This window comes from Tasmannia lanceolata, unplaced genomic scaffold (assembly GCF_043159265.1).
Source record: "Tasmannia lanceolata isolate RefF3 unplaced genomic scaffold, GAP_Taslan_0.1 ptg000015l, whole genome shotgun sequence".
Taxonomy (NCBI): Eukaryota; Viridiplantae; Streptophyta; class Magnoliopsida; order Canellales; family Winteraceae; genus Tasmannia; species Tasmannia lanceolata.
In genome coordinates, this window is record NW_027518692.1 from 14,490,652 (window position 1) to 14,511,546 (window position 20,895).

The 20,895-nt window shown below is 39.0% G+C and overlaps 1 protein-coding gene across 1 annotated transcript; it reads left to right on the top strand.

Moving 5' to 3' along the window:
• Positions 1 to 1,065: 1,065 nt before the first annotated feature.
• RBCX2 (Chaperonin-like RbcX protein) lies at positions 1,066 to 18,218 on the top strand. The gene is made up of 5 exons (XM_077354590.1): positions 1,066 to 1,688; positions 17,239 to 17,330; positions 17,473 to 17,530; positions 17,623 to 17,688; positions 17,803 to 18,218. The coding sequence occupies exons 1-5, from the start codon at positions 1,356 to 1,358 to the stop codon at positions 17,923 to 17,925; spliced, it is 672 nt and encodes a 223-aa protein (XP_077210705.1). The 5' UTR covers positions 1,066 to 1,355; the 3' UTR covers positions 17,926 to 18,218.
• The last annotated feature ends 2,677 nt before the right edge of the window (positions 18,219 to 20,895 follow it).

Sequence of the window (20,895 nt, forward strand, 5' to 3'; positions counted from 1 at the left end):
CACAACCTATTTACATTATGGCCCATCAAATGAATGGTTTGGATCATTCTATGGAGTTGGTCGTAAAGTAACATTAAGGCCCGTCCACAACATAGGACGATCCAAGCCGTCCATGGTTTGGATAATCCTATGGAGTTGGTCGTACAGTAACATTAGGGCCCAATCGTAGGCCCCACCGATATTTTTTTCAAATTGAAGAGTATCGTCCACAACATAGGATGCTCCAAGCCGTCCATGGTTTGGATCATCTTATGGTGTGGTTCGTACAGTAACATTAAGGCCCAATTTAGGCCCCACCCATATTTTTGAAAATGAAGTGTACCGTCCAGACCATAGGATGATCCGAGCCGTCCATTTGATGGGCCATAACGTAAATGGGTTGTGCCCCCCAGAAGGGTTGGCCCATCAAATGAATGGTTTGGATCATCCTGTGGTCGCACAGTAACATTAAAGCCCGTCCACAACATAGGATGATCCAAGCCGTCCATGGTTTGGATAATCCTATGGAGTTGGTCGTACACTAACATTAAGGCCCAACTGTAGGCCCCACCGATATTTTTCAAATTGAAGCGTACCGTCCACAACATAGGATGATCGAAGCCGTCCATTTGATGGGCCACAATGTAAATAGGTTGTGCCCCAAAAATCATTTCCGTAGGATGATCACAACCCTACAATCTATAGAGGTTGCATAAGATGTAGTTTCTATTAAGATCGGAGGGCTAGGATCAGCCTATGAAAATAATATTTTGGGACGCAACCTATTTACGTTTATGGCCCATCAAATGGACGGTTTGGATTATCCTATGGTGTGGTATGGGCGGGGCCTACGTTGTTCAAAGATGGGCCCACCATTCCACCAACGGTTTCTGTTGGGCCCAGCAACTGTTCCTGCTTCGGCTGCTACCACTTCATTTAACGTGGATCATGTGATGGCCTTGGAATCTCTAGTCCTTAGAATCTCACATGCCACGAGGCCAAATAATACGTTGACACGTGGCACTAAATATAACCTTGCTGGAAAAAGACAAGAAAGAATCCAAAATGAAGCGGAGTTCGAGCCGAGGGTTTGGGAGGTGAGATTTGGACCGCAGAAATTGTTTGGCAAGGGTTGAAACAATCAAACCCTCTTCCATACCAACCCTAGAAAAGTGGAAAATAAACCCTCCCCTTTTTTGCGTCTATGTTCAAACCCTCTATTCATGAATCTTGGATTTTAACCATCGATCCTTGATTCCCTCTCAAACCCACCATTTTCTCCCCTTTTCATTGGTGGGTTTCTCTTCTTTGGGTCTGAATTTCTGTGTGAAGGGAGAAATCTAGGGTTTTGAAAGGTTTTCTTCTGCTGAGTGAGGATGGTTGGAGCTGTTTCAATAGTGGCATCTGTGGTAGATTCACACATATCTCCCTGCCTATGTGTGGATGCTCTTTCATTCTCTAATCTCAATTTCAGGAGTAGTGGTGATTTGGGGTTGTGTAGAAATTTAGCAGGTAGAAAGCAATTTAGGCGGCCCGCCGCATTGGAATTGAGCAGTTCATTCATTGATGCCTGGTATGAATGGCGTCTGTCCACCAAAGTCCTTTCGGGGATTGTTCGCGGTTACAGAAAGAAGAACAAGTTCCAGAAACATGTGATCTTCAATGAACTTGCGGGCCAGTACGAGGACACTTTCGATGATGTTAAAGGGGTAATCTAATTGCTCTGGTTTAATTATAATCTTTGTTGTTCTCTTTAACTATATTTGAGTTATGTCAATGTTCATATTTGAATCAACTTATCATTTTCTATTGTTTTGGATTCATGAATCTGTACTATTGAACTGAAGCATCTTTTATGGAATAGCGATTGTTCTTGGTCCTAACAGAAGAAAAATGTTTGTTCATGGTAGGAATAGGGTGTGAAACTACCAATTGCTCAAAAAGCTTAAGCTTTTAGAGGTGGTGTTATTTAATCATTCATATTTTAACACTCCCCCTCACATGTGGCCCCTCTTTTTTGGGTTGGCCATACACGTGGATTTTTAATATCAAGGAGTTGTTGGGTTTTGAACCCAAGACCTGCCGTGAGGCACTAGCTCTGATACCATGAGAAACTACCAGTTACTTCAACTTTGGGTGCTAGAGTGGAACAGGAAAATAAAATGAAATGCATCTTCAAACAAAACCTACATAATAAAACTGGTTCATGCATCAATGAATTAATCAGTACACTATGTGTGATGTGAATTGCGAACCAATCCTCAAACCATGCACCGATTTTGTAGATGGGTCATTGCCTGACTTTCTTAAATTTGTGCTCATATTTATCGGATAACAGTAAAGTGGGTTGGGAGAAGGCATGTTCTCTTCTTCTTAGAGGTTTTTCTTTTAGTTGGTAAGCTGGGATTGAACCTATGACCTCAATGTTTACAGATCCATCTTCTTAAATCTTGTCAACTATGATTTTTGTAATTTTTCTTTATGGATTACATTTTAAACCAATTGATGTAATTTGTTGTTATTGGTTCAAGACTTGCCATTTCTTGAATCTCATCCATGATTCAAAATTATGTCTTGTAAGTTTGCATAAATACATTTAATGAAGAATCCGTAATTCTTCTAAGACTAGTAATAAGTGTAAATCTCAAATTACTATTATCATGCTGAAAGTTTTGAGACTAGTACTGTAAGTCAACCGTATCATCCCACTCTTGAATAGATTCCAGTTCAGGTGTCTTTCTCAGGAATCAGCCACTTGATTGGAGAGGAAATTTGAAGAAGACAGGTTAGGGTTGTCATTTTCGCAATGGGCAAGTTAAGGCATGGGTCCGGATGGTTTTACCACGCCTTATTTAGGAAAACTGGAAGGTCATTAAGAAAGATTTTATGGGGGTGATGAAAGAGTTAGGTGAGAGAGGTCTTATTAATAAAGAAGGTAAGGAGACTTTTGTTGCCCTCATACCCAAAAAGAACAGCGAGGATTAGGGAATATAGATCTTTTAGTCTTATTGGAAGTTTGTATAAGGTTATATCGAAGACCTTGGCTTTAGATTAAGAAAGGTGATGGGAAAGATTATATCCTATATTTCAAGGAGTTTTTGTAGTGGGCTTGCAAAATTTAGACGGTGTGCTAATTGCTAATGAATGCATGGACACATGGAAAAAGGAGGAAGAGGCGGGTGGGGGTCTCTTTTGTAAAATTGACATTGAGAAAGCATATGGTCATGTAGATTAAGACTCTCCTATATATTTTTTTTGGTAAGGATGAACTTTGACGAAAGGTGGAGGAGATGGATGTTAGGATAAACCCTAATTGGTGGTGGCCTAAGAGATCTGTGGATGGGATCAAACCAAGTGGGGCCCATTTACGTGAGAAAAGTGGCGTCAAATAAGTTGACGTTTTATTGTGGACAGTTTTGGTTGAAGAAACCTATTAGAGTGCAAACTCTAAAAAGAAGGGATAGATTGGGATGGAGAGAGGTGTGATAGGGACTCTCTCAACCCTCTCCCAAGTCTATAAATAATTGACCCTGGATCCCTGCTCACGCACGTAATAACACAGAAAGTTTAGAGTTCGTCTCTCATCCACGAAGAGAAGAATTCACGGTTCCCATCGCCGGATTGTGTTGGTGAAGTGAGGAGATACGAATCAAAGATTCTTGCGCAGCGCAAGCGTTCAACGGCATCAGACAGATCAGATTCAATGGCTTCGGGTACGGTTGTTAATTTTTAATTCAAATAAATATAATCTATGATTTTCTCAATGTTGGATCGTCAAAGATCCATTAATGAGTGTTCAGAAGGTTATAGAACACTCACAATGGATTCGTAACTGTATCCCAGAGCCGTCTTTCTCCTTTTTGGTCAATGCGAAGCCGGTTGGGTTCTTCTCATGTTTGAGGCAATTTAGACAAGGGCACCCTCTCTCCCCCGTTATGTTCTCCATAGTGGGAGAAGCATTCAGTAGGTTTTTGGGCAAGGCGGAAGAAAATGATTTGATTGAGGGAATTGGAGTGGAATTAGGAAAATGACATTAGGGTGCCTCTATTTCCCACCTCCAATTCGGCAATGATACTATTATATTTTGTAAGAATTCAGAGGATCAGATTCACACTTTGAAACACATTATAAAATGGTTCTTGGCGATATTGGGTTTAAGGATAAACATCAGAAAGAGTTTGTTAGCATGGTTTAATTTGCCCATGTAGTGGGCTGTGAACCTTGCGGGCATTATTTGTTCCAAAGCCTGGCATTGGGATCGAGTGTTCTGCTATATCCCCCTTGGCATTGGGACCCCGTCAAAATATTTGTGTGCACCAGCAGTGGAAAGGATGGAGAAAGAAACTTGCAGGGTGGAAGAAAAACTGTTTATTGCCTAGAGGTAGAATTACCGTTACTAAGGTTGCTCTGTCCAGCTTGCTGACATTTTTATGTCCCTATTCCGGATTCCTAAGTAGGTGGCTAAAAAATTGGAGAAGTTACAAAGGGACTTTTTATGGTTAACGAAGGAAGGAAGACCAAATATTTGGCTAACTCGACGATCGTTTGTAATCGAAAGGAGGAAGGGTGCTTAAAGTCAAGAAACGCAACTCTTAAAAAAGGGTAGTATTGGGGAAGTGGTTGTGGACAATGGGGGGTGATTATAGTTAGGTGGTATTCTATTGTGCCGTGCTTTCCCAGATCTTTTTAATCTTGTTAGGATGAGTGATCAAGAGGTAGAGGTATCCAACTGTTATAACCGGGTGGGAGGAACGGTAGTTTAGGGGTGGGTTCTTCGTAGATGCCCAAAATAGGATGTCTTCCAGTGTGCTCCATTTTGTGTAGATTTTTGCGGCCTTTCCTGGTTTAGAAGATGATGATAGTCGGATATGGGTTGTAGGGCCTAGGGGTGTCTTCTAGGTGAAATCTTTCATCTCATCCCTCGGGAATGCAAAGCAAAGATCCGCCCTGGAGGAGGATGTGGAAGTCTGACGTTCCCTTTAGAGTTCAGTGCTTCGCTTGGACTGCTATAGTTAAAGAAATATAGACGTCAAATGTGCTTAAGTCTAAAAGATTCGGTTGGTGAATAGATGCATTTTTTGCAATAATGATGAGGACTCTTTTGATCATATTTTTCTGCATTGTCCATTACCTTCACAGGTTTAGTTCCCCATCCTTCACTGGTTTGGAGTGCAATGGGTCTTCCCACAGTCCTTGAAAAGGAGCTTTTTCCAAGTTGTTGTTGGTCTTTGCTCGCTGAGGGAGGAGCTTTTCTCTCATCTGTGACCCGTGCACTTTGATTTGGAAATTGTGGGAAGAGAGAAATGAAAGAAATTTTGACGATAATCACTTATCGCTTAGCTAAATCTAGTGGGATGTAAAATTTTTGCTTGTGAACTGGGTGGTTGGCATGGCTGAATTCTTGGGAGTTTACATTCTCCATTTTTTAGTGTTAGGGGTCTTTGCAGGTCGGATGGTAAAAAACCGAGAACTGCTTCCTATACCTAACCCCCCCGCCCCCTGACCCCCCACGCACCCACCCACCCACCCACACACACACACACACACACATCCCACCAGATGAAATTTATACTAAACCTATGAATTGAAGAGTTGATGGGTAGCTCTTAAATTATATATCTATAGTCTAATTCCAATCTGCACTCAAATATAAGGAATAAATCACTGCAGAAAAATTCACAGACTGACCTTTGGTAGAAAAAAAATACCAAAAGATGAAACTTGCAGAAAAAACAAACCTGATCTAGATTGACTACAACTGTAGATCAAAATCCTTGAAGAAATCTCCAAAAAGTTTACAGCAGAAATCCCTAAGGTTGGGATTTTCTTAATCAAGAAAGTCCACAAACAGAAAAACCCACAGAAAAAATCCTGTGCGAATATTCTTTCTTCTCTTATTCCAAAAGTCCCAGCCACAATTACTTATACATAACCCACTGTAGTGTCATCCACTTAAGAGTTCATATAGGATTTGAAGTTGCAAAAAAAAAAAAAAAATCCCACAACTTTTAGAACTAAAGTCCTGCTAAAAATAAAACATAAAACTTAACAGCAAAGAGCTAAAAAGAAAACTAAAAATAAACGAAAGCCACAGAACTTGAAAGTGGGTCCCAATTGTGTCAAATAACCATCTAACTCATTGCAGATTCGAAGTGGGCCCCATCAACATGAGAATCCTTCTCACAGAATGCTGCTTCTGTTCTCTTCCTTGGCTCATGTATGGGCCCCAATTCTGGTTCAGGATTCCGGAACAGTCCCTTCAGTTCTTCTTGTGGATGTTTTAATAAATTTTTAGTGTTCTAACTATTGCACATACTGCTCTGATTCCTCCTCAATCCCAATTAAGGTTGTACTTCATTACTCCCATCTCCTCTTACCACGGGCACCATGAAGCTAACTTTTACAGGTGCTCACTCAGTAACCCAGGGCCAGCTAGAATTGGTATTGTCTGTGGGAACAGCAATGGTGAAACCTTTTGTGATATTTCTAGGCCAGTTGGTAATACAGATGCCAATGAAGCTGAAGCTATGTCTCTTCTAACCGGGGTGCGTCTGTTTGTCGCTAAATTTAGTGGTACCTTACAGATTGAAGGGGATTCAAAGAATCACGATCAGTTGGGGATCTGGAAAATGAAGAGGACCATGGCGATTGGATGCATTATTAATGAGATCCATAATTTATCAAGAGGGAGAGATTTTATTTTCAGCCACACATTTAGAGAGGCTTATGAGAGGGCCGATTGTCTAGCCAAAGGTGGGGCTTTGTGATGCAGGACAATACCTAATTTAGGGAAAATCCTATACTCCTAGTGGGATTAAGACTTTAGGATAATTTAGGGCTTACGCGGAAAGCTAAAAGAACACTTAACAACTTACCTAGGGCCGAATTAACGCCTAATTAATCTATGGGCAGTAGCAATAATGAGACTTCAATAGCATAAATAATTGTAAAGATTGTAATTAAGCATAAACTAAACCGTATACAAATCAATCAAAACGATAAGGATTAGTTAGATGAATTGATAATAGAAAGATTAGTCCGGAACTAGACCTACGAATGTGCAACCAATTAAAAGAACTAAAAGCTAATGCAAGTACCAATGAAATAGATGTCACACAAGCATGAAAATAATAATATCCAATGAAGAAAAACAAAAAAAATGTCCAGCAGCAGTAAAAGGCTCAAAATGGTCCAATTTTGGGTTGTAGGGGTATGTTAGTAATTTGGCAGATTTGGGATTTTGGTTTAATACTGCTGTCCAAATCTTAGCTTAAGGTTTAGAAGGTAAAAGAAAGGTTAATCTAGGGTTTAGACGCTTATTTGATGGTAGGTTTAGGCTGGGGATTTTTAAAAAGGGTTTCCGGGCTTGAAAAGGGTGCGAATTTTCAATTGGCTGCAAAATGGGTTTAAAGTTAGGGTTCTTGGGTATTTAGGCTGAGGTTTAATCATAAAAACAATCCCTCAAAATCTCATAACAAGATCTTAGAGAAAAATGAAGATCTATGGATTTTGGGTTTTCTAGTTTTAGGGTTCAAGAACAAAGAAAATAGAAAATCTGATTTACTAACCTTGTTTGTGTTGATTTGATTGAAGAAATAGAAGATAATAGATGAGAGGAGATGAGAGGAGAATGGCTCCAAGCCACCAAGAGGAGAAGAGAAAGAGAAGTCCAAGCCACAATAGCTCTTACAAAAATTCTCAATTTTATTCAATATTCCAAAATCTTTTTACATTGCTTTCATAAGATGTATTTATAAGAAAATAAACCCTAGAAGATAACCTAAAGTTAAAAACTAATCTCAACCATTCATCTAATCCAAAGCAAAGCTAAATAAAGATAAAAACTTACCTAAAATAGTAATCCCGTAATAGACCTATATTACTTTCTAAAACACTCATAACTTGCTTAAAACACATCCAAATCATGTGATCTTGGGCCCGTTAGATGAGTAATTGAAAAACCTTTCTAATAATACCAAAAAACACGACAAACAGATGAGATTTGATGTATAAAAAGTAGGCTACAAATAAAATGACGAAAATAGAAAGTAAATAATAAAAAAAAGACGCCAATGTCTGTGATCCATGGTAGACTCCATGGTAGACTCCCTGCCATCAGTCTCGTCCACGTCTACGCTTGTAAACCTTGAATCCACGCCCATTGTTGATATCATCATCAGTTTGTAGGCATTATTTTAGTGAGGGGCAGAGCAAGGTTTTAAATTTCGGTTTCGGTACCGATTTCGGACCCCACCGAAATCCGAAATTTCGGTCCGAAATTTGGTAAAATTTAGGAAAAATCATTTAAATGAGGCTGAAATTTTGAACCGAAACTATCACTGCCACATGTATAAAGCTACACCAAAGATGGTTTCCCAATTAATTATCTGTCAGTCACTTCCAAAAAAACAAGGTAAGTGATATATGCAGCCCTTGTTTTACTTGGAATAGCCCCCTCTAGTGTATTTATGGCTACTCGTATACACTATATGGAGCTGTCCCAGGTAAAAACAGGGGCACATATATTCCAATTTTCAGGGCAATTTCGTGCTATCACTCATGTCTTGAATCATAAAGTGAATTCTAAACATAAAGTAAAGAAATACAATGTAACAGAGCATAATGTAAACACAGTAGAATCGGCAACCACCCATCTAAGGAGTCCAACTCGATGTCAATACCACATTGAGTTACGAGGCGGTTCGAATCCATCATCCCTTTCTCGAACTTGGTCATGATGGGCACGATGCATCTGCTGGCGAATCTGGTTTTCAATGAATAAGTAGTACTCTTGCCAGGACATGTGAAGGACGTATGACTGTTGGTATTGCTGGACATAATACTGATAGACATATGGCTCAACTTGCATCAACAATCCCACACGTGGGTACGCCATAGTAGGGACAAGCGCTATCGGTGCTGCTTCGAACGAAGATGATGCCTCGCCATGTGCATGTGCATGTGAATCATATGACATCCCATACCCATACTCATGGCCATAGTCATACCCATAAGAAGCAGTCGAACCCCATCCACTCTCGAAAGATGCATCGATCGGTCCATAACCATAACTCTGTGGAATCCCACCTTCAACGCTCAAACTCTCGAATGTGTCTGTCAAACTATCAACTCCATAACAAGAATGCGCATGTAAGGAGTCATCTTCTTCATCAGTGGGATGATACTTCCGTCGTCGTTGGAATACTTGTCTTTGCCTTGGTTGGGGTCGTGCACCGTGATCCTCATCTTGTGTAACGTGGTCAAACCTCAGCTCCGCTGTGAATGGGCTAAGTGGCCTATAAGCCTCATCACCTCCCACACTACCCCCACCACCAGAAGTTCTAGCACCTCCCACACTGCCCCCACCACCAGCGGCATTACCACCTGTATCATCATCCGATGGAGAGTCTATGGACAAATCATCGTCACTAGTACCCTGTATTGGAACGGCAATGGGTTGAGCGAGGCCCTCTGTATCCGGCGGCAATGTATCATCATCGTCTTGCATCTGTTCAGCGATTATAGGATTCGGTCTACCACCCGGTGCATCCAGCACTGGCTCTCCAACCTCCTTCACCCACTCATAGAGAGGGTCATCCTCATCATTTTCACAGAAGATGTCTGTGAGATCAATTGGATCGGTGTAGTCCTCCAGGTTTTCTTTTATAGAAGTGTGTTTCATCCTCAATCGTGTGTTATAGTGGACATATACGAGCTTCTGCAAGTTTTCATGTCCAAGCCTGTTCCTCCTTTTAGAGTGGATGAGGTTGAAAGTGCTCCAATTTCTCTCACAACCTGAAGAAGACGCTGTCTGAGATAACACTTTTATGGCTATCTTTCTCAGATTCGGAGCATCTCCCCCATATAACACCCACCACTCAGCTGCAAAATAACAACAGATTAATTAATTGGTTGCTCAATCAACAACTAATAACTTAACTAGCTTTAGCTTATACCTGGTAGTGTCTTATGTCGTCCAGCTATGCCAGCTGGACGTCCAAAGGATCCAAGTGCATCCCTAAACATCTTGATCTACAATAGAATTAACAATAATAGCTATTAGTTAAAAATTACAATATATACTCATCTATTTATAGTGAAATAATGCAATGTTTACCTCTCCTAAAGCAGTGGCTTCTGCACTCGCATCCGGTTCCAACTTGGCGACTACAATCTGTAAATCTTCAATGAGATCGGCGCGAGTAGCAAGTTGCTGGGTGTATTGGTACTTTGGATTGAGATAATATGCTAATAAGAAATAATTCATTACTATATCATAAATCACGACATAAGAGATAATAAGACTATGTTGGTGTTGTCTGTTTTGATCATACCAGCCGAATGAAGTGGATGGAGGAGCATATTTGTCCATCTATTATCGATGATGGTATGATAGCCTTGATAGGATCGAGGAGCAACTGCTTTTATTGCCTCCTTCATCAATCTAATGGCGTGATACAAAGAACCCATAGTAGGTTTTTTGTCCCCATCAACCATCCTCAATACCTTTACAATGGGCTCCAATATACCAACTACAGTTCTGCACTGATCCCAAAAGCTTGGTTTACCGACGATCTCCTCAGCCCTCTTTCCAGCTACACTCCTGCTCTCCTTGTACTCATTCCACTCATTGGATGAGAATAACTGCTTTAACCCAACCTTCTTATCTAGCATACTCTGGAGAGCAATGTAGTTTGTGGCAAACCTAGTAAGCCCAGGGCGTACCAAATCTCCTCCACACATGTTCCTCATGATGGACAATATATACCCGTGGTTGTATAAGAAATTAGTCACTGATCTAGCCTCATCAACTACCTTCTTCACCGTCTTCTTTTTTCCAATGTCTTTCAACATAAGGTCTATACAGTGCGCTACACACGGAGTCCAGAATATTTTATACTTCGACATAATCTTCTGTCCAGCTTTCTTGTAGTTGCTCCCATTGTCAGTGACAATTTGAACAACATTCTCCTTCCCAACCACTTTTATTACATCGGCCATATGCTTGTAGATGAACTTATAATCTTTCACAACGTCAGATGCCTCAATACTCTTTAGGAAGACGGTCTTACCGTCACAGTATACCATAAAATTGATGATCGACTATCTCGTGGGACCAGTCCAACCATCAGACATTATTGTTACTCCATATTCGGGCCACTGGTTCTTCAACCCATTGATGTACTCCTTCAGTTCTTTAACCTCCATGGGCAAATATTTGTTCATAATTTCATATGAGGTGGGGGCTTTCACACCTGTCCCATACTGACCAGCTACGTCTACAAAGTGCTGCAAATATGGGCTATTGCAGAATTTGCTGGGATGGCGTTGTGGAAGGCGAATTTTGCATATGCCCGCCCTACAACTTCCTTTGCATTCCCCCACATGTTTTTAATACTTCTCTGTTTTCCTTTTCTATATAGAGCCGGGTCCATGCTTGCTGGATCCCTTAAGCTAACCCCACGTGTCAAGGTCGTCTGCTTCGGCCTTTCTCCCTTTGAACTACCGCCACCCCCCTCATGTATGGATGGGCCAAATTTCGGCCTGGTAGAGGCAAGATGGCTCATCTGCCTCCTCTCGTCCTCATCATTCCTGGACTCTCTCAATGCACGCTTATACTGCATCTTTTGTATGTCTGTCTCTATATCAGATGGGTATGCAATATCGTCGTCGTCGCTGTCATTTCCACCGTAGTCTCCCGCCACAGCATCAATGAACTCTGCTCTTCTCTTCTCTCTGTTTTGTTTATCCATTTTGGACTCCTGTACGGACTTTGAAATGATCTCCTTGGCCTCTCTAGGGCAAGATAGGCATGCTGTCACATCTCCCCCTTTACATATCAAGTGATGTTTCAATCTTGTGATACCTCTACCGCTATTTTCTTCCCACAAAAATTGCATATAACCTTTTGTGTGCTGCCGCCATCAAGCCGCCCATATTGCCAACCAATGTCTGCAACTTCATCCTCATCTTGACCATGACGTGGCATGGTGAATTAGTTACAGGCTTACAGCTTGAAAAAATCTGCCAAAGAGTATGTTGTTTAGAATGTTCCTACTTTTTTACACGTGAAAGATGCTAACTTGATATTATCGTTTTAAATTTTTAAAAAAAAAACTAACTTTGACAGCACTTTACATACTAAAATACAAGATGGGTTAGTGAAATTATCAACATATGGTTGTGGGATATGTTAACAGCATAACCATGCTTTGATATTTGCACAAACTCATCTGTCCTTTTATCATTAATTGGACAACATTTTGGCTGTGACCCATGTAATGAACGGTTTGGATCACCATACCGTACTTTTAAGTTTTAATTAAGTGAGGAGTCCCCTCATCAAAATACAGTAGTGCTGATAACATTTCCCAAACAAAGGGTTTTCATTTCCTGGTCCTCTTTTTTACTTGGCACAGCCTCCTCTAGTGTAAAAGATAAGTGAAAAATACACGCCAACAGTGGTGCTAATGTGTACCGCAGGGGGGGTGAACATATCATTTCCTGCAAAATATTTATTTTGACTTTTTTTCCCGTAATTATCATATGTTAGAACAGCCTTTAGGTATTTTTTTCATAATTTTCCTACTTTCCTTCCTTTTTTTCGTAATTTTCCATTTAAAACTTACTACTTCTGTCAAATCTTTGCAAAAATCGGTAATGATTACTATTTCTTTTCATATTATTTTTTTGCTAGCCACCTTTGCACAAATCTACTTCTGCCAAATCTTTGCACAAAAGGATGTGCTACAAGCGGAAAAGTGGCCTAGAGAAGGTGGCTAGCAAATTCCTAAACAAAAACAAAATCTTAAAAAAATAAGGGGTTACAGAAAGCCTCCGATCTACAGGGGTTAGGGAAACCCTCTAACATTCAGATCGGAGGGTCAGGATCAACCAATGGAAATGATTTTTGGGACGCAACCTATTTTGGCTGTGACCCATGTAATGAACGGTTTGGATCACCATACCGTACTTTTAAGTGTTAATTAAGTGAGGAGTCCCCTCATCAAAATACAGTAGTGCTGATAACATTTCCCAAACAAAAATGGGTTTTCATTTCCTGGTCCTCTTTTTTACTTGGCACAGCCCCCTCTAGTGTAAAAGATAAGTGAAAAATACACGTTAGGGTCCTCTTTTTTACTTGGCACAGCCCCCTCTAGTGTAAAATATAAGTGATAATTACAGGTTAGGGGACTGTCCCATGTAAAAATGAGGCCACTTTATAAATTTTAACTTCTCATCAAAAGTCAATACAGAGAATCTGTCTTCCTTTTTTTTAACTTGCAATGGTTTGAAACCAGAGAGAAGAAAAAAAACCCTAAAAACTTACCTTTCTTGAAAGTTGAAATCGGAAGAGGAGAGGAAGCAAGCGGCTACAAATTGAAGAAATTTTGCATGATGGAAAAGAAGATGACAACCTTGTTTCTTATAGGGAAGATTATTCCTGTAAGATTCCATTCAATCTCATTTTTTGAGCTTTTTTTGGCTTTGCACATGGCTTTGCACATGGCTTTGCACATGGGCTTCAAACCCCTTTTTCTGCCTTTCTCAGAGAAACCATGTGGGTGCACTGCACGGAATTTGCAGGAAATTTCCCCAAATTTCGATGCAATTCCAATTTCCCACCAAAATTTCGGAAATTTCGGCAATTTCGGAAATTTCGGTAATTTCGGCCGAAATTTCGGCGACATAAAGTATTTTTCCGATTCAATGTTCTTTCGGTTTCGGTGTCCACCGAAACCGAAACATTTCGGCCGAAATTTCGGATTTCGGCCGAAATTTAAAACCATGGGGCAGAGAGCCCCTTGCTTAATTGTTATATGCTTTGTTTCTTGTTTTTTATTATAAAGTTATCATTCTAAAAAAAGTGTCAGATGCTGTATTTTATAGTATCGTATTACAATTATGAAATAAGCAATATATAATTATTTAACCTTAAATGGTCTTATCACAATATTTATAGGAAAGAACACAACAGCTCTTACAAAAATTCTCAATTCTATTCAATATTCCAAAATCTTTTTACATTGCTTTCATAAGATGTATTTATAAGAAAATAAACCCTAGAAGATAACCTAAAGTTAAAAACTAATCTCAATCATTCATCTAATCCAAAGCAAAGCTAAATAAAGATAAAAACTTACCTAAAATAGTAATCCCGTAATAGACCTATATTACTTTCTAAAACACTCATAACTTGCTCAAAGCACATCCAAATCATGTGATCTTGGGCCCGTTAGATGGGTAATTGAAAAACCTTTCTAATAATACCAAAAACACGACAAACGGATGAGATTTGATGCATAAAAAGTAGGCTACAAATAAAATGACGAAAATAGAAAGTAAATAATAAAAAAAAGACGCCAATGTCTGTGATCCATGGTAGACTCCCTGCCGTCAGTCTCGTCCACGTCTACGTAGTAAACCTTGAATCCACGCCCATTGTTGATGTCCCCATCAGTTTGTAGGCATTATTTTAGTGAGGGGCAGAGAGCCCCTTGCTTAATTGTTATATGCTTTGTTTTTTTTTTTTTTTTTTATAAAGTTATCATTCTAAAAAAAGTGTCAAATGCTGTATTTTATAGTATCGTATTACAATTATGAAATAAGCAATATATAATTGTTTAACCTTAAATGGTCTTGTCACAATATTTATAGGAAAGAATACAATTTTAGCTAAAAACAGAATTATCTGCTACAGTTTTCTTATTTTTTTTGAAAAGTTTAACAATGACTAATTATCATATTCTTCTTATTATTATATACCAACATTCAGATCAAGAACAACTGAACAATTATGTATTTACATGAAGTATGGTCTATAAAACATTGTTTTCCAGTTAAAAATACATATTATATAAAATAGCGATATTGGCCCGTGGAGGTGGTAATTGCCTTCTTAGCAAATGTCCACCCCGTTAAATTCACCTGAGCCAGTGTTGCCGCCTAGACTAATGTCATTGTTGAGATCATTGGAGTGGTGTCTCTGTCTCTGTACTGCTGTCTGCTGTTAAAGTATAAAAGATAAATAACGCCTTTCTCCAACAGCTTAAGCTTTTGGAGAAGTTGGTAAGTTAACATGGTATCAGAGCCAAAGGTCTCGAGTTCAAACCTCTCGGATAGTAAAAAATCCACATGCGATGGTCGGCCCAAAGTGGGACCACATGTGCCACATGTTTGCCAAGTGGGCCACACGTTAGAGGGAGTGGTATAAAAGATAAATAACGCCTTTCTCCAACAGCTTAAGCTTTTGGAGAAGTTGGTAAGTTAACAACTGCTATTATCTATGTTTCTAGTACACTCAGCTTACTTCAACCTGTCCTGTGTGGGTTCTTCATACAGAATTTCATCAGCCAAAGGTCTAGCTTTTCTGATAATCATAAACATTGTACTATATCCTGAAGTCTAGACAAATTTGTGAGAATATTTCATGCTGTTGTTACAATTTATTCCTAGACAATCTTACACTGTCTCGTGTATCATTAAGATCATTTTGTTGACACTGCATGTCATCTGTTTTTTCACTATTCCTATACAATCTTAGTCTGGCTCTTGTATCATTAAGATTGTTTTGTATATGCTCCATGTCATCTTTATTTTCACTATCCAAAGAATGTAAATCCCTTTAATACAATGACTCCAACTTTGGGTTGATGTTGATTCATATTGCTACTGTTTCTGAGTAAATTTGGAATTATTGTAATCTTGTAGCACCCCATGTGGGCTTCAGATGGTTGATGTATCTGCGGGCTTGGGGACAGCTTGTCCCCAGACTGCTCTCTATTTTTATTAATAAAGTCATCTTTCAGGAAAAAAAAAAAAAAATTTTGGGCTGATGTCATTTTATTGTTTATTTCTTTTTTTTATACGTCTCTTGATTTCCTCCTCTTTTTCCAAACCAGGCTAAAATACTCACCTTTAAAAATACGGGGATGTTTAATCCCACTTCATTCCCCTTTAGCCAACTTTAGGCAGTTCATCAGTCCAGGATTTGGAGGGCAAAGGGTAGAGACGGGTGGTTTTGAAGTCATGTTACAACCTAAGCCTTGGCCACTCAAACCCTATGTCCTTGAAAAACTCCAACTTGAGCCAAACAATGATTTTCTGTTCTGTTTGCAATAATTCAACATGTGCTTTACCATCTTGTGATTTTTTTCCTCCCCAAGAACTCTCATTTTTCTGGGTTTTGAGAATACCAAGTTTTACGAATTACGAAGTAATTAACTTGATTCTCTAATAAGCTATTTTTACTTGGCGGTGTTTTGGGTTGATTCCTTGAGTTCTTAAACAGTTAAACCTTAAAGCTTCTGTGCTTAATTATTATTTTGTATGTATGCAATCATTATTACATGTAAACATGAAGGGCTGTATTAACCATAATTGAGTGCCAATGGACAAAAGTTTCAATCATTGCTCTTCTTTGTCTCCATAGCCGTGTGTTTTTCATGTTTGTTTGTATGAATCTCAAAAAGTGGTTTCATCACTCAAACCTGCTCCCTAGGACCTTAAGGATCTATTGTTGTACTTTCCTCTACCTTAAGTAGTTCTAAACTTCTAATTCTGAAGACCTTTGTCATAAAACTCATCTCCATGTACAGAATCACATATGAACGAAAACAAATGCGAGAGCAACTGAGCCATCGTTTGAGTCTATGATCTCAGCACTGGTACATATTTGTGTACACACAATTTTTATAAGGGACTGATAAATCGGCCCCCATATATCTAAAATCGGCCCCTTTTAACGTAAAACGTTAGGGCGTGTGAGTTGTACACTTGTACGGTGTTTAACGGCAGGGGGGCAACTTTATTCAATGCCCTAACGTTTTACGTTAAAAAAGGGGTCGATTTAAGATATATGGGGGTCGATTTATGACTGCCCTTTTTATATCATTGTATGGATATGCTTTTTTCTAAAAGCTTTCTGGTTTCAAATAGCCTGTCTTGAATAATCACATAGAAGGATTTGTTGCCTTCTTCCATACCGACGCTTCGTGAACTAATCTTTCATATAAGAACATTAATAGCCAGGTCTAGCATCACGTCCCTACATTTGTCTGATATTCTGTGATTCTCACTTTCCTGTGAGTTTCTCATCCTAGATTGACCAGGGTTCAAATCACACCGATTAGATGATCCTAACCTCGTTAACTCCCAGGAATGTCCCATTAATATGATTTTTGGACCAGATACAAGCTCTTTTGAACGTTTAATGTTCACTATTATTTTTATTCTCACTGAGAACCTCTTGGATTGCAGCAACTAGTCAACTATTTTACATACAAAGCTGTAAGGACTGTTCTTAATCAGCTCTATGAGATGAATCCAACACAATACAGGTGGTTTTACAAGTAAGTTAATCAACATCTTTGATAACTCTCTTGAGAAGGCTATGCTGGATAATAGTTTTTCTCCTACTCGTATTTATCCCCTAAACATGTGGATTACAGTAACTTTTCTACTAAGTTCTGGTTGATTCACCGTATATGACAGTTTCATAGTAACAAACCCGCCTGGAGATGGGAAACGTTTCCTTCGTACTCTTGGGAAGGTAGTGTTTAGAAGCTCAATTAAATGAATTGTGTAAGCATAGTACATGGCTGGGAACAATGTAACTAATTTATGACTGCCTTGTTATTCCAGGAGAAGCATGAGCTGGCTGAAAGAGTGATGATAACACGCCTTCATCTGTATGGTAAATGGATTAAGGTACGTTGTAGACTTGTAGAATGCTATTTTGTCATTAATTTTGACCTTTCATGGTGCAACTAGCATCATATGCACAGAATTAGCTTGAAACATAACCTACCTTTTTCTATTCAGAAATGTGATCATGCAAAAATATATCAAGAAATCTCTGATCAGAACTTGCTGTTGATGAGGGAACGGCTTATGGAAACCGTCATATGGCCATCTGATGATTCGAACACAGAGAAGATCGGTTAATGAATCACACTTCCAAGTTTAGTAACGGTGCGATAAGCTCTCTGTTCATGTCATTGACTTGCTGTATGTATGCTGGCGGGCATCAGGTCAATCTGTTATTTAATTTAAAGATATTTAGCTTATATTATTTTCCTCAGTCTTACAAGAAAATGTCGCATGTTGCATATTACACGATTTTGTGTGTGCCTAATGCATATTCTCGTACACCTCTATCATTCCAGAATCTGTTTAAGATCATGGCATACCAACAATCAATCTTGGATGGATTTAATTCAATGAATTGCTTTGCTGTACGATTTAGTCATGGTGTGAGTCACTATTTACTTTACTAATTTGGCAGATACAATTTCTAAATGCTACCATCCTTGCAGAGTACAGACACTTGCACTTCAAGTTTCCCAACAAGAGTGGCCAGGCTGCCTTGGCTTTATATTCTCTTGGGATATTGACATAGCATATTGGCATTGAAGCTATGAGATGCAAGGGCTTGTTAGTCATGCATACTATATCCCTGTATGATTAATCCAATTTAGAAAATCTTGAATTGGGGTCACTTGAACAGAAAAAAGTCACTCTTCCTAGCATATATACTGAATCAATAGAGAAATTAAGGTGCAACTCGGGTCGGGTTGAGGCCAACCCGAACCCGAGGAACCATTTACTGAACCCAAAGCCTACCCAACCTGAGTTCCAACCGGATGAAGTTCAACCCGACCCAGCCCGAGGAACGCTTTTTTCCAACCTGAACCCAACCCTAACCGAATTTTTAAGCTTTAAATGTACAAACTAAAAACTAAAAAAAAATGATAAAAAATGTCGGGTTTTACTCGGGTTGCCCAAGCCCTCAACCCGACCCTGACCTGATCACGACCCGAACTCAACCCAGGTTAAGAAAACTCAACCGGTCCGAAAGATTCCCAACCCGGCCCGTCTTTTTTTTTTTTTTTTCCCGGGTTGAGTCCAACTCAAGTTGACACCTAAGAAATTTTGATTTCACACCATAATTGTTCAGGCCCGAAAGATTCCCAACCAGACCTGTCTTCTTTTCTTTTCTTTTTTTTTTTCCCGGGTAGAATCCTTCCCAAGTTGACCCCTAAGAAATTTTGATTTCACACAATAATTTAGTGGCATCTGCTGAGACAGTCATACTCTCTATCATAGTTGGAGTTTTACAGTAAAAAAAAAACGGAGTTTTGAGGAAAACGTTGTAGCGAAATAAAAGACAAGTTTTTTCATTTAGGATTTTTTTTTTTCAAATGTGTTTTAATGTATTATACACATTGTTTTGCCAACTTTTCAACTTTACCCCACTATATTTTTTAAATGACAAAATTTTAAACACATTTTTCTGTATTTACATTTTTTACTATGTTTTTTTTTACCAATAGCATAATAAACTCGAATTTTTCCGATACCGTTTTTTTTTTTTTTATTTGCTTTTATAAAATCACATTTTGCTAACTATGATCTCTAGTTCCTTGAACTAATTTCAGCTAGCTCTTATTTGGCCCCAATTGCGTCTTTTGATGATGCGGATGTTAATGACTATGGCGAACCTTCATGGCTCAGTATCCTCATTATCCTTGGTTTTTGAAGCTTAACTTTGATGGCTTGAGCTTGAGTAATCCTGACTCCCCTACAATTAAATGTCTTCTTATGGATTTGGATAATGACGTACTCTGGGCTTTCTTTGGTCCAATTGGGGGGATTCTAACGAAGCAGAGGTGCATCCTTTTCTCATAGTGGGGGTTTTTTCAAACATAATGTTAAAGTATAAAAAGATAAATAACGCCTTTCTCCAATAGCTTTTGGAGAAGTTAGTAGCCAAAGCTCTCGAGTTCAAACTTCCCGGATAGCAACAATCCACAAGCGATTGTTGGCCCAAAGTGAGACCACAGGTGCCACGTGTTTGCCAAGTGGGCCACACGTGCGGGGGAGTGTTAAAATATAAAAGATAAGTAACACCTTTCTCCAACAGCTTAAGCTTTTGGAGAAGTTGGTAAGTTAACATATTAGAGGCGAGGCAGAGGCAGTTACTCCATATTATTATTGAAGGGGATTTATTTTGCCTAGTTTGGATTGGATTGCAAGAAAAAAATTTCTGATAGGAAATTTTTTCCTGAGATTTTGTTTCCTTTTCACAATTTAGAGGGAAATGATATAAATATGGTTAGTTTGGAGGGATATCATCATAAACTGAAGGTAACTCTAAGTAAAAATTGACTAGGGGTAAGGTTAGTTGATGTTATCTTTCTTTTTTTTTCCTTTTTTTTTTTTTTTTTTAGCGTGTAAAATAAGTAAGAAAATTTAGAAATATTTTTCCATTCCAAACTATTACAAAAAATCCCTACAATCAAAACAAGGTGATAAGATGAACACAAGATGGGCTCCATCTTACTTTCCTTCCAATTCATTTAACTTTCCTTCTACTTCCAAACTATTCCAAACTATGTGCATCCAAACGGCCCTAGGTAAGTTGAGACTTGAAAAGGCTAAAAAGAAAGTTACCTTTAACTCTTTAAGCTCCTTCCTAAAAGGCGCCTCATTTGAGTGATTAGATCCAAATGATCCTAGCTAGGCTCTTGATCCATAAAGCCTCGTTGATGGGTTCCACCAAGAAAGCCTAACCGTGGATCTTTGAGCCCTTAATCTTATGCATGGGGTGTCTGTTCCGGATGGGATCTAAACCATGCGGGTCACCACATGATGTTAGATCAACGGTCTCGATTTCATGTACATTTTATCATGATAACAAACTTGACTCTGTGTAGTTGGATGATTACTAATCACAATTAACCACAATCAACCCATTGTGATTAATTACTAATCACCTTATACACAATTAACCTGTGGTAAGTGATTAGAATTTAGAAATAAAAGTGGTCAAGCATCCATACTGAGTAGGCAAAAGGCTATTATCTTGACGGCTAGGATTCTCCAACTACTACAAATTTTGAATAAGCTTACCCA

Bases quoted from the DNA above. Each gene is read 5' to 3' on its own strand.
- RBCX2 (XM_077354590.1), top strand. From the start codon at position 1,356: ATGGTTGGAGCTGTTTCAATAGTGGCATCTGTGGTAGATTCACACATA. The intron at 1,689-17,238 runs GTAATCTAATTG...CTTGGATTGCAG, and splicing joins CTTTCGATGATGTTAAAGGG to CAACTAGTCAACTATTTTAC. The intron at 17,531-17,622 runs GTAGTGTTTAGA...TTGTTATTCCAG, and splicing joins TCCTTCGTACTCTTGGGAAG to GAGAAGCATGAGCTGGCTGA.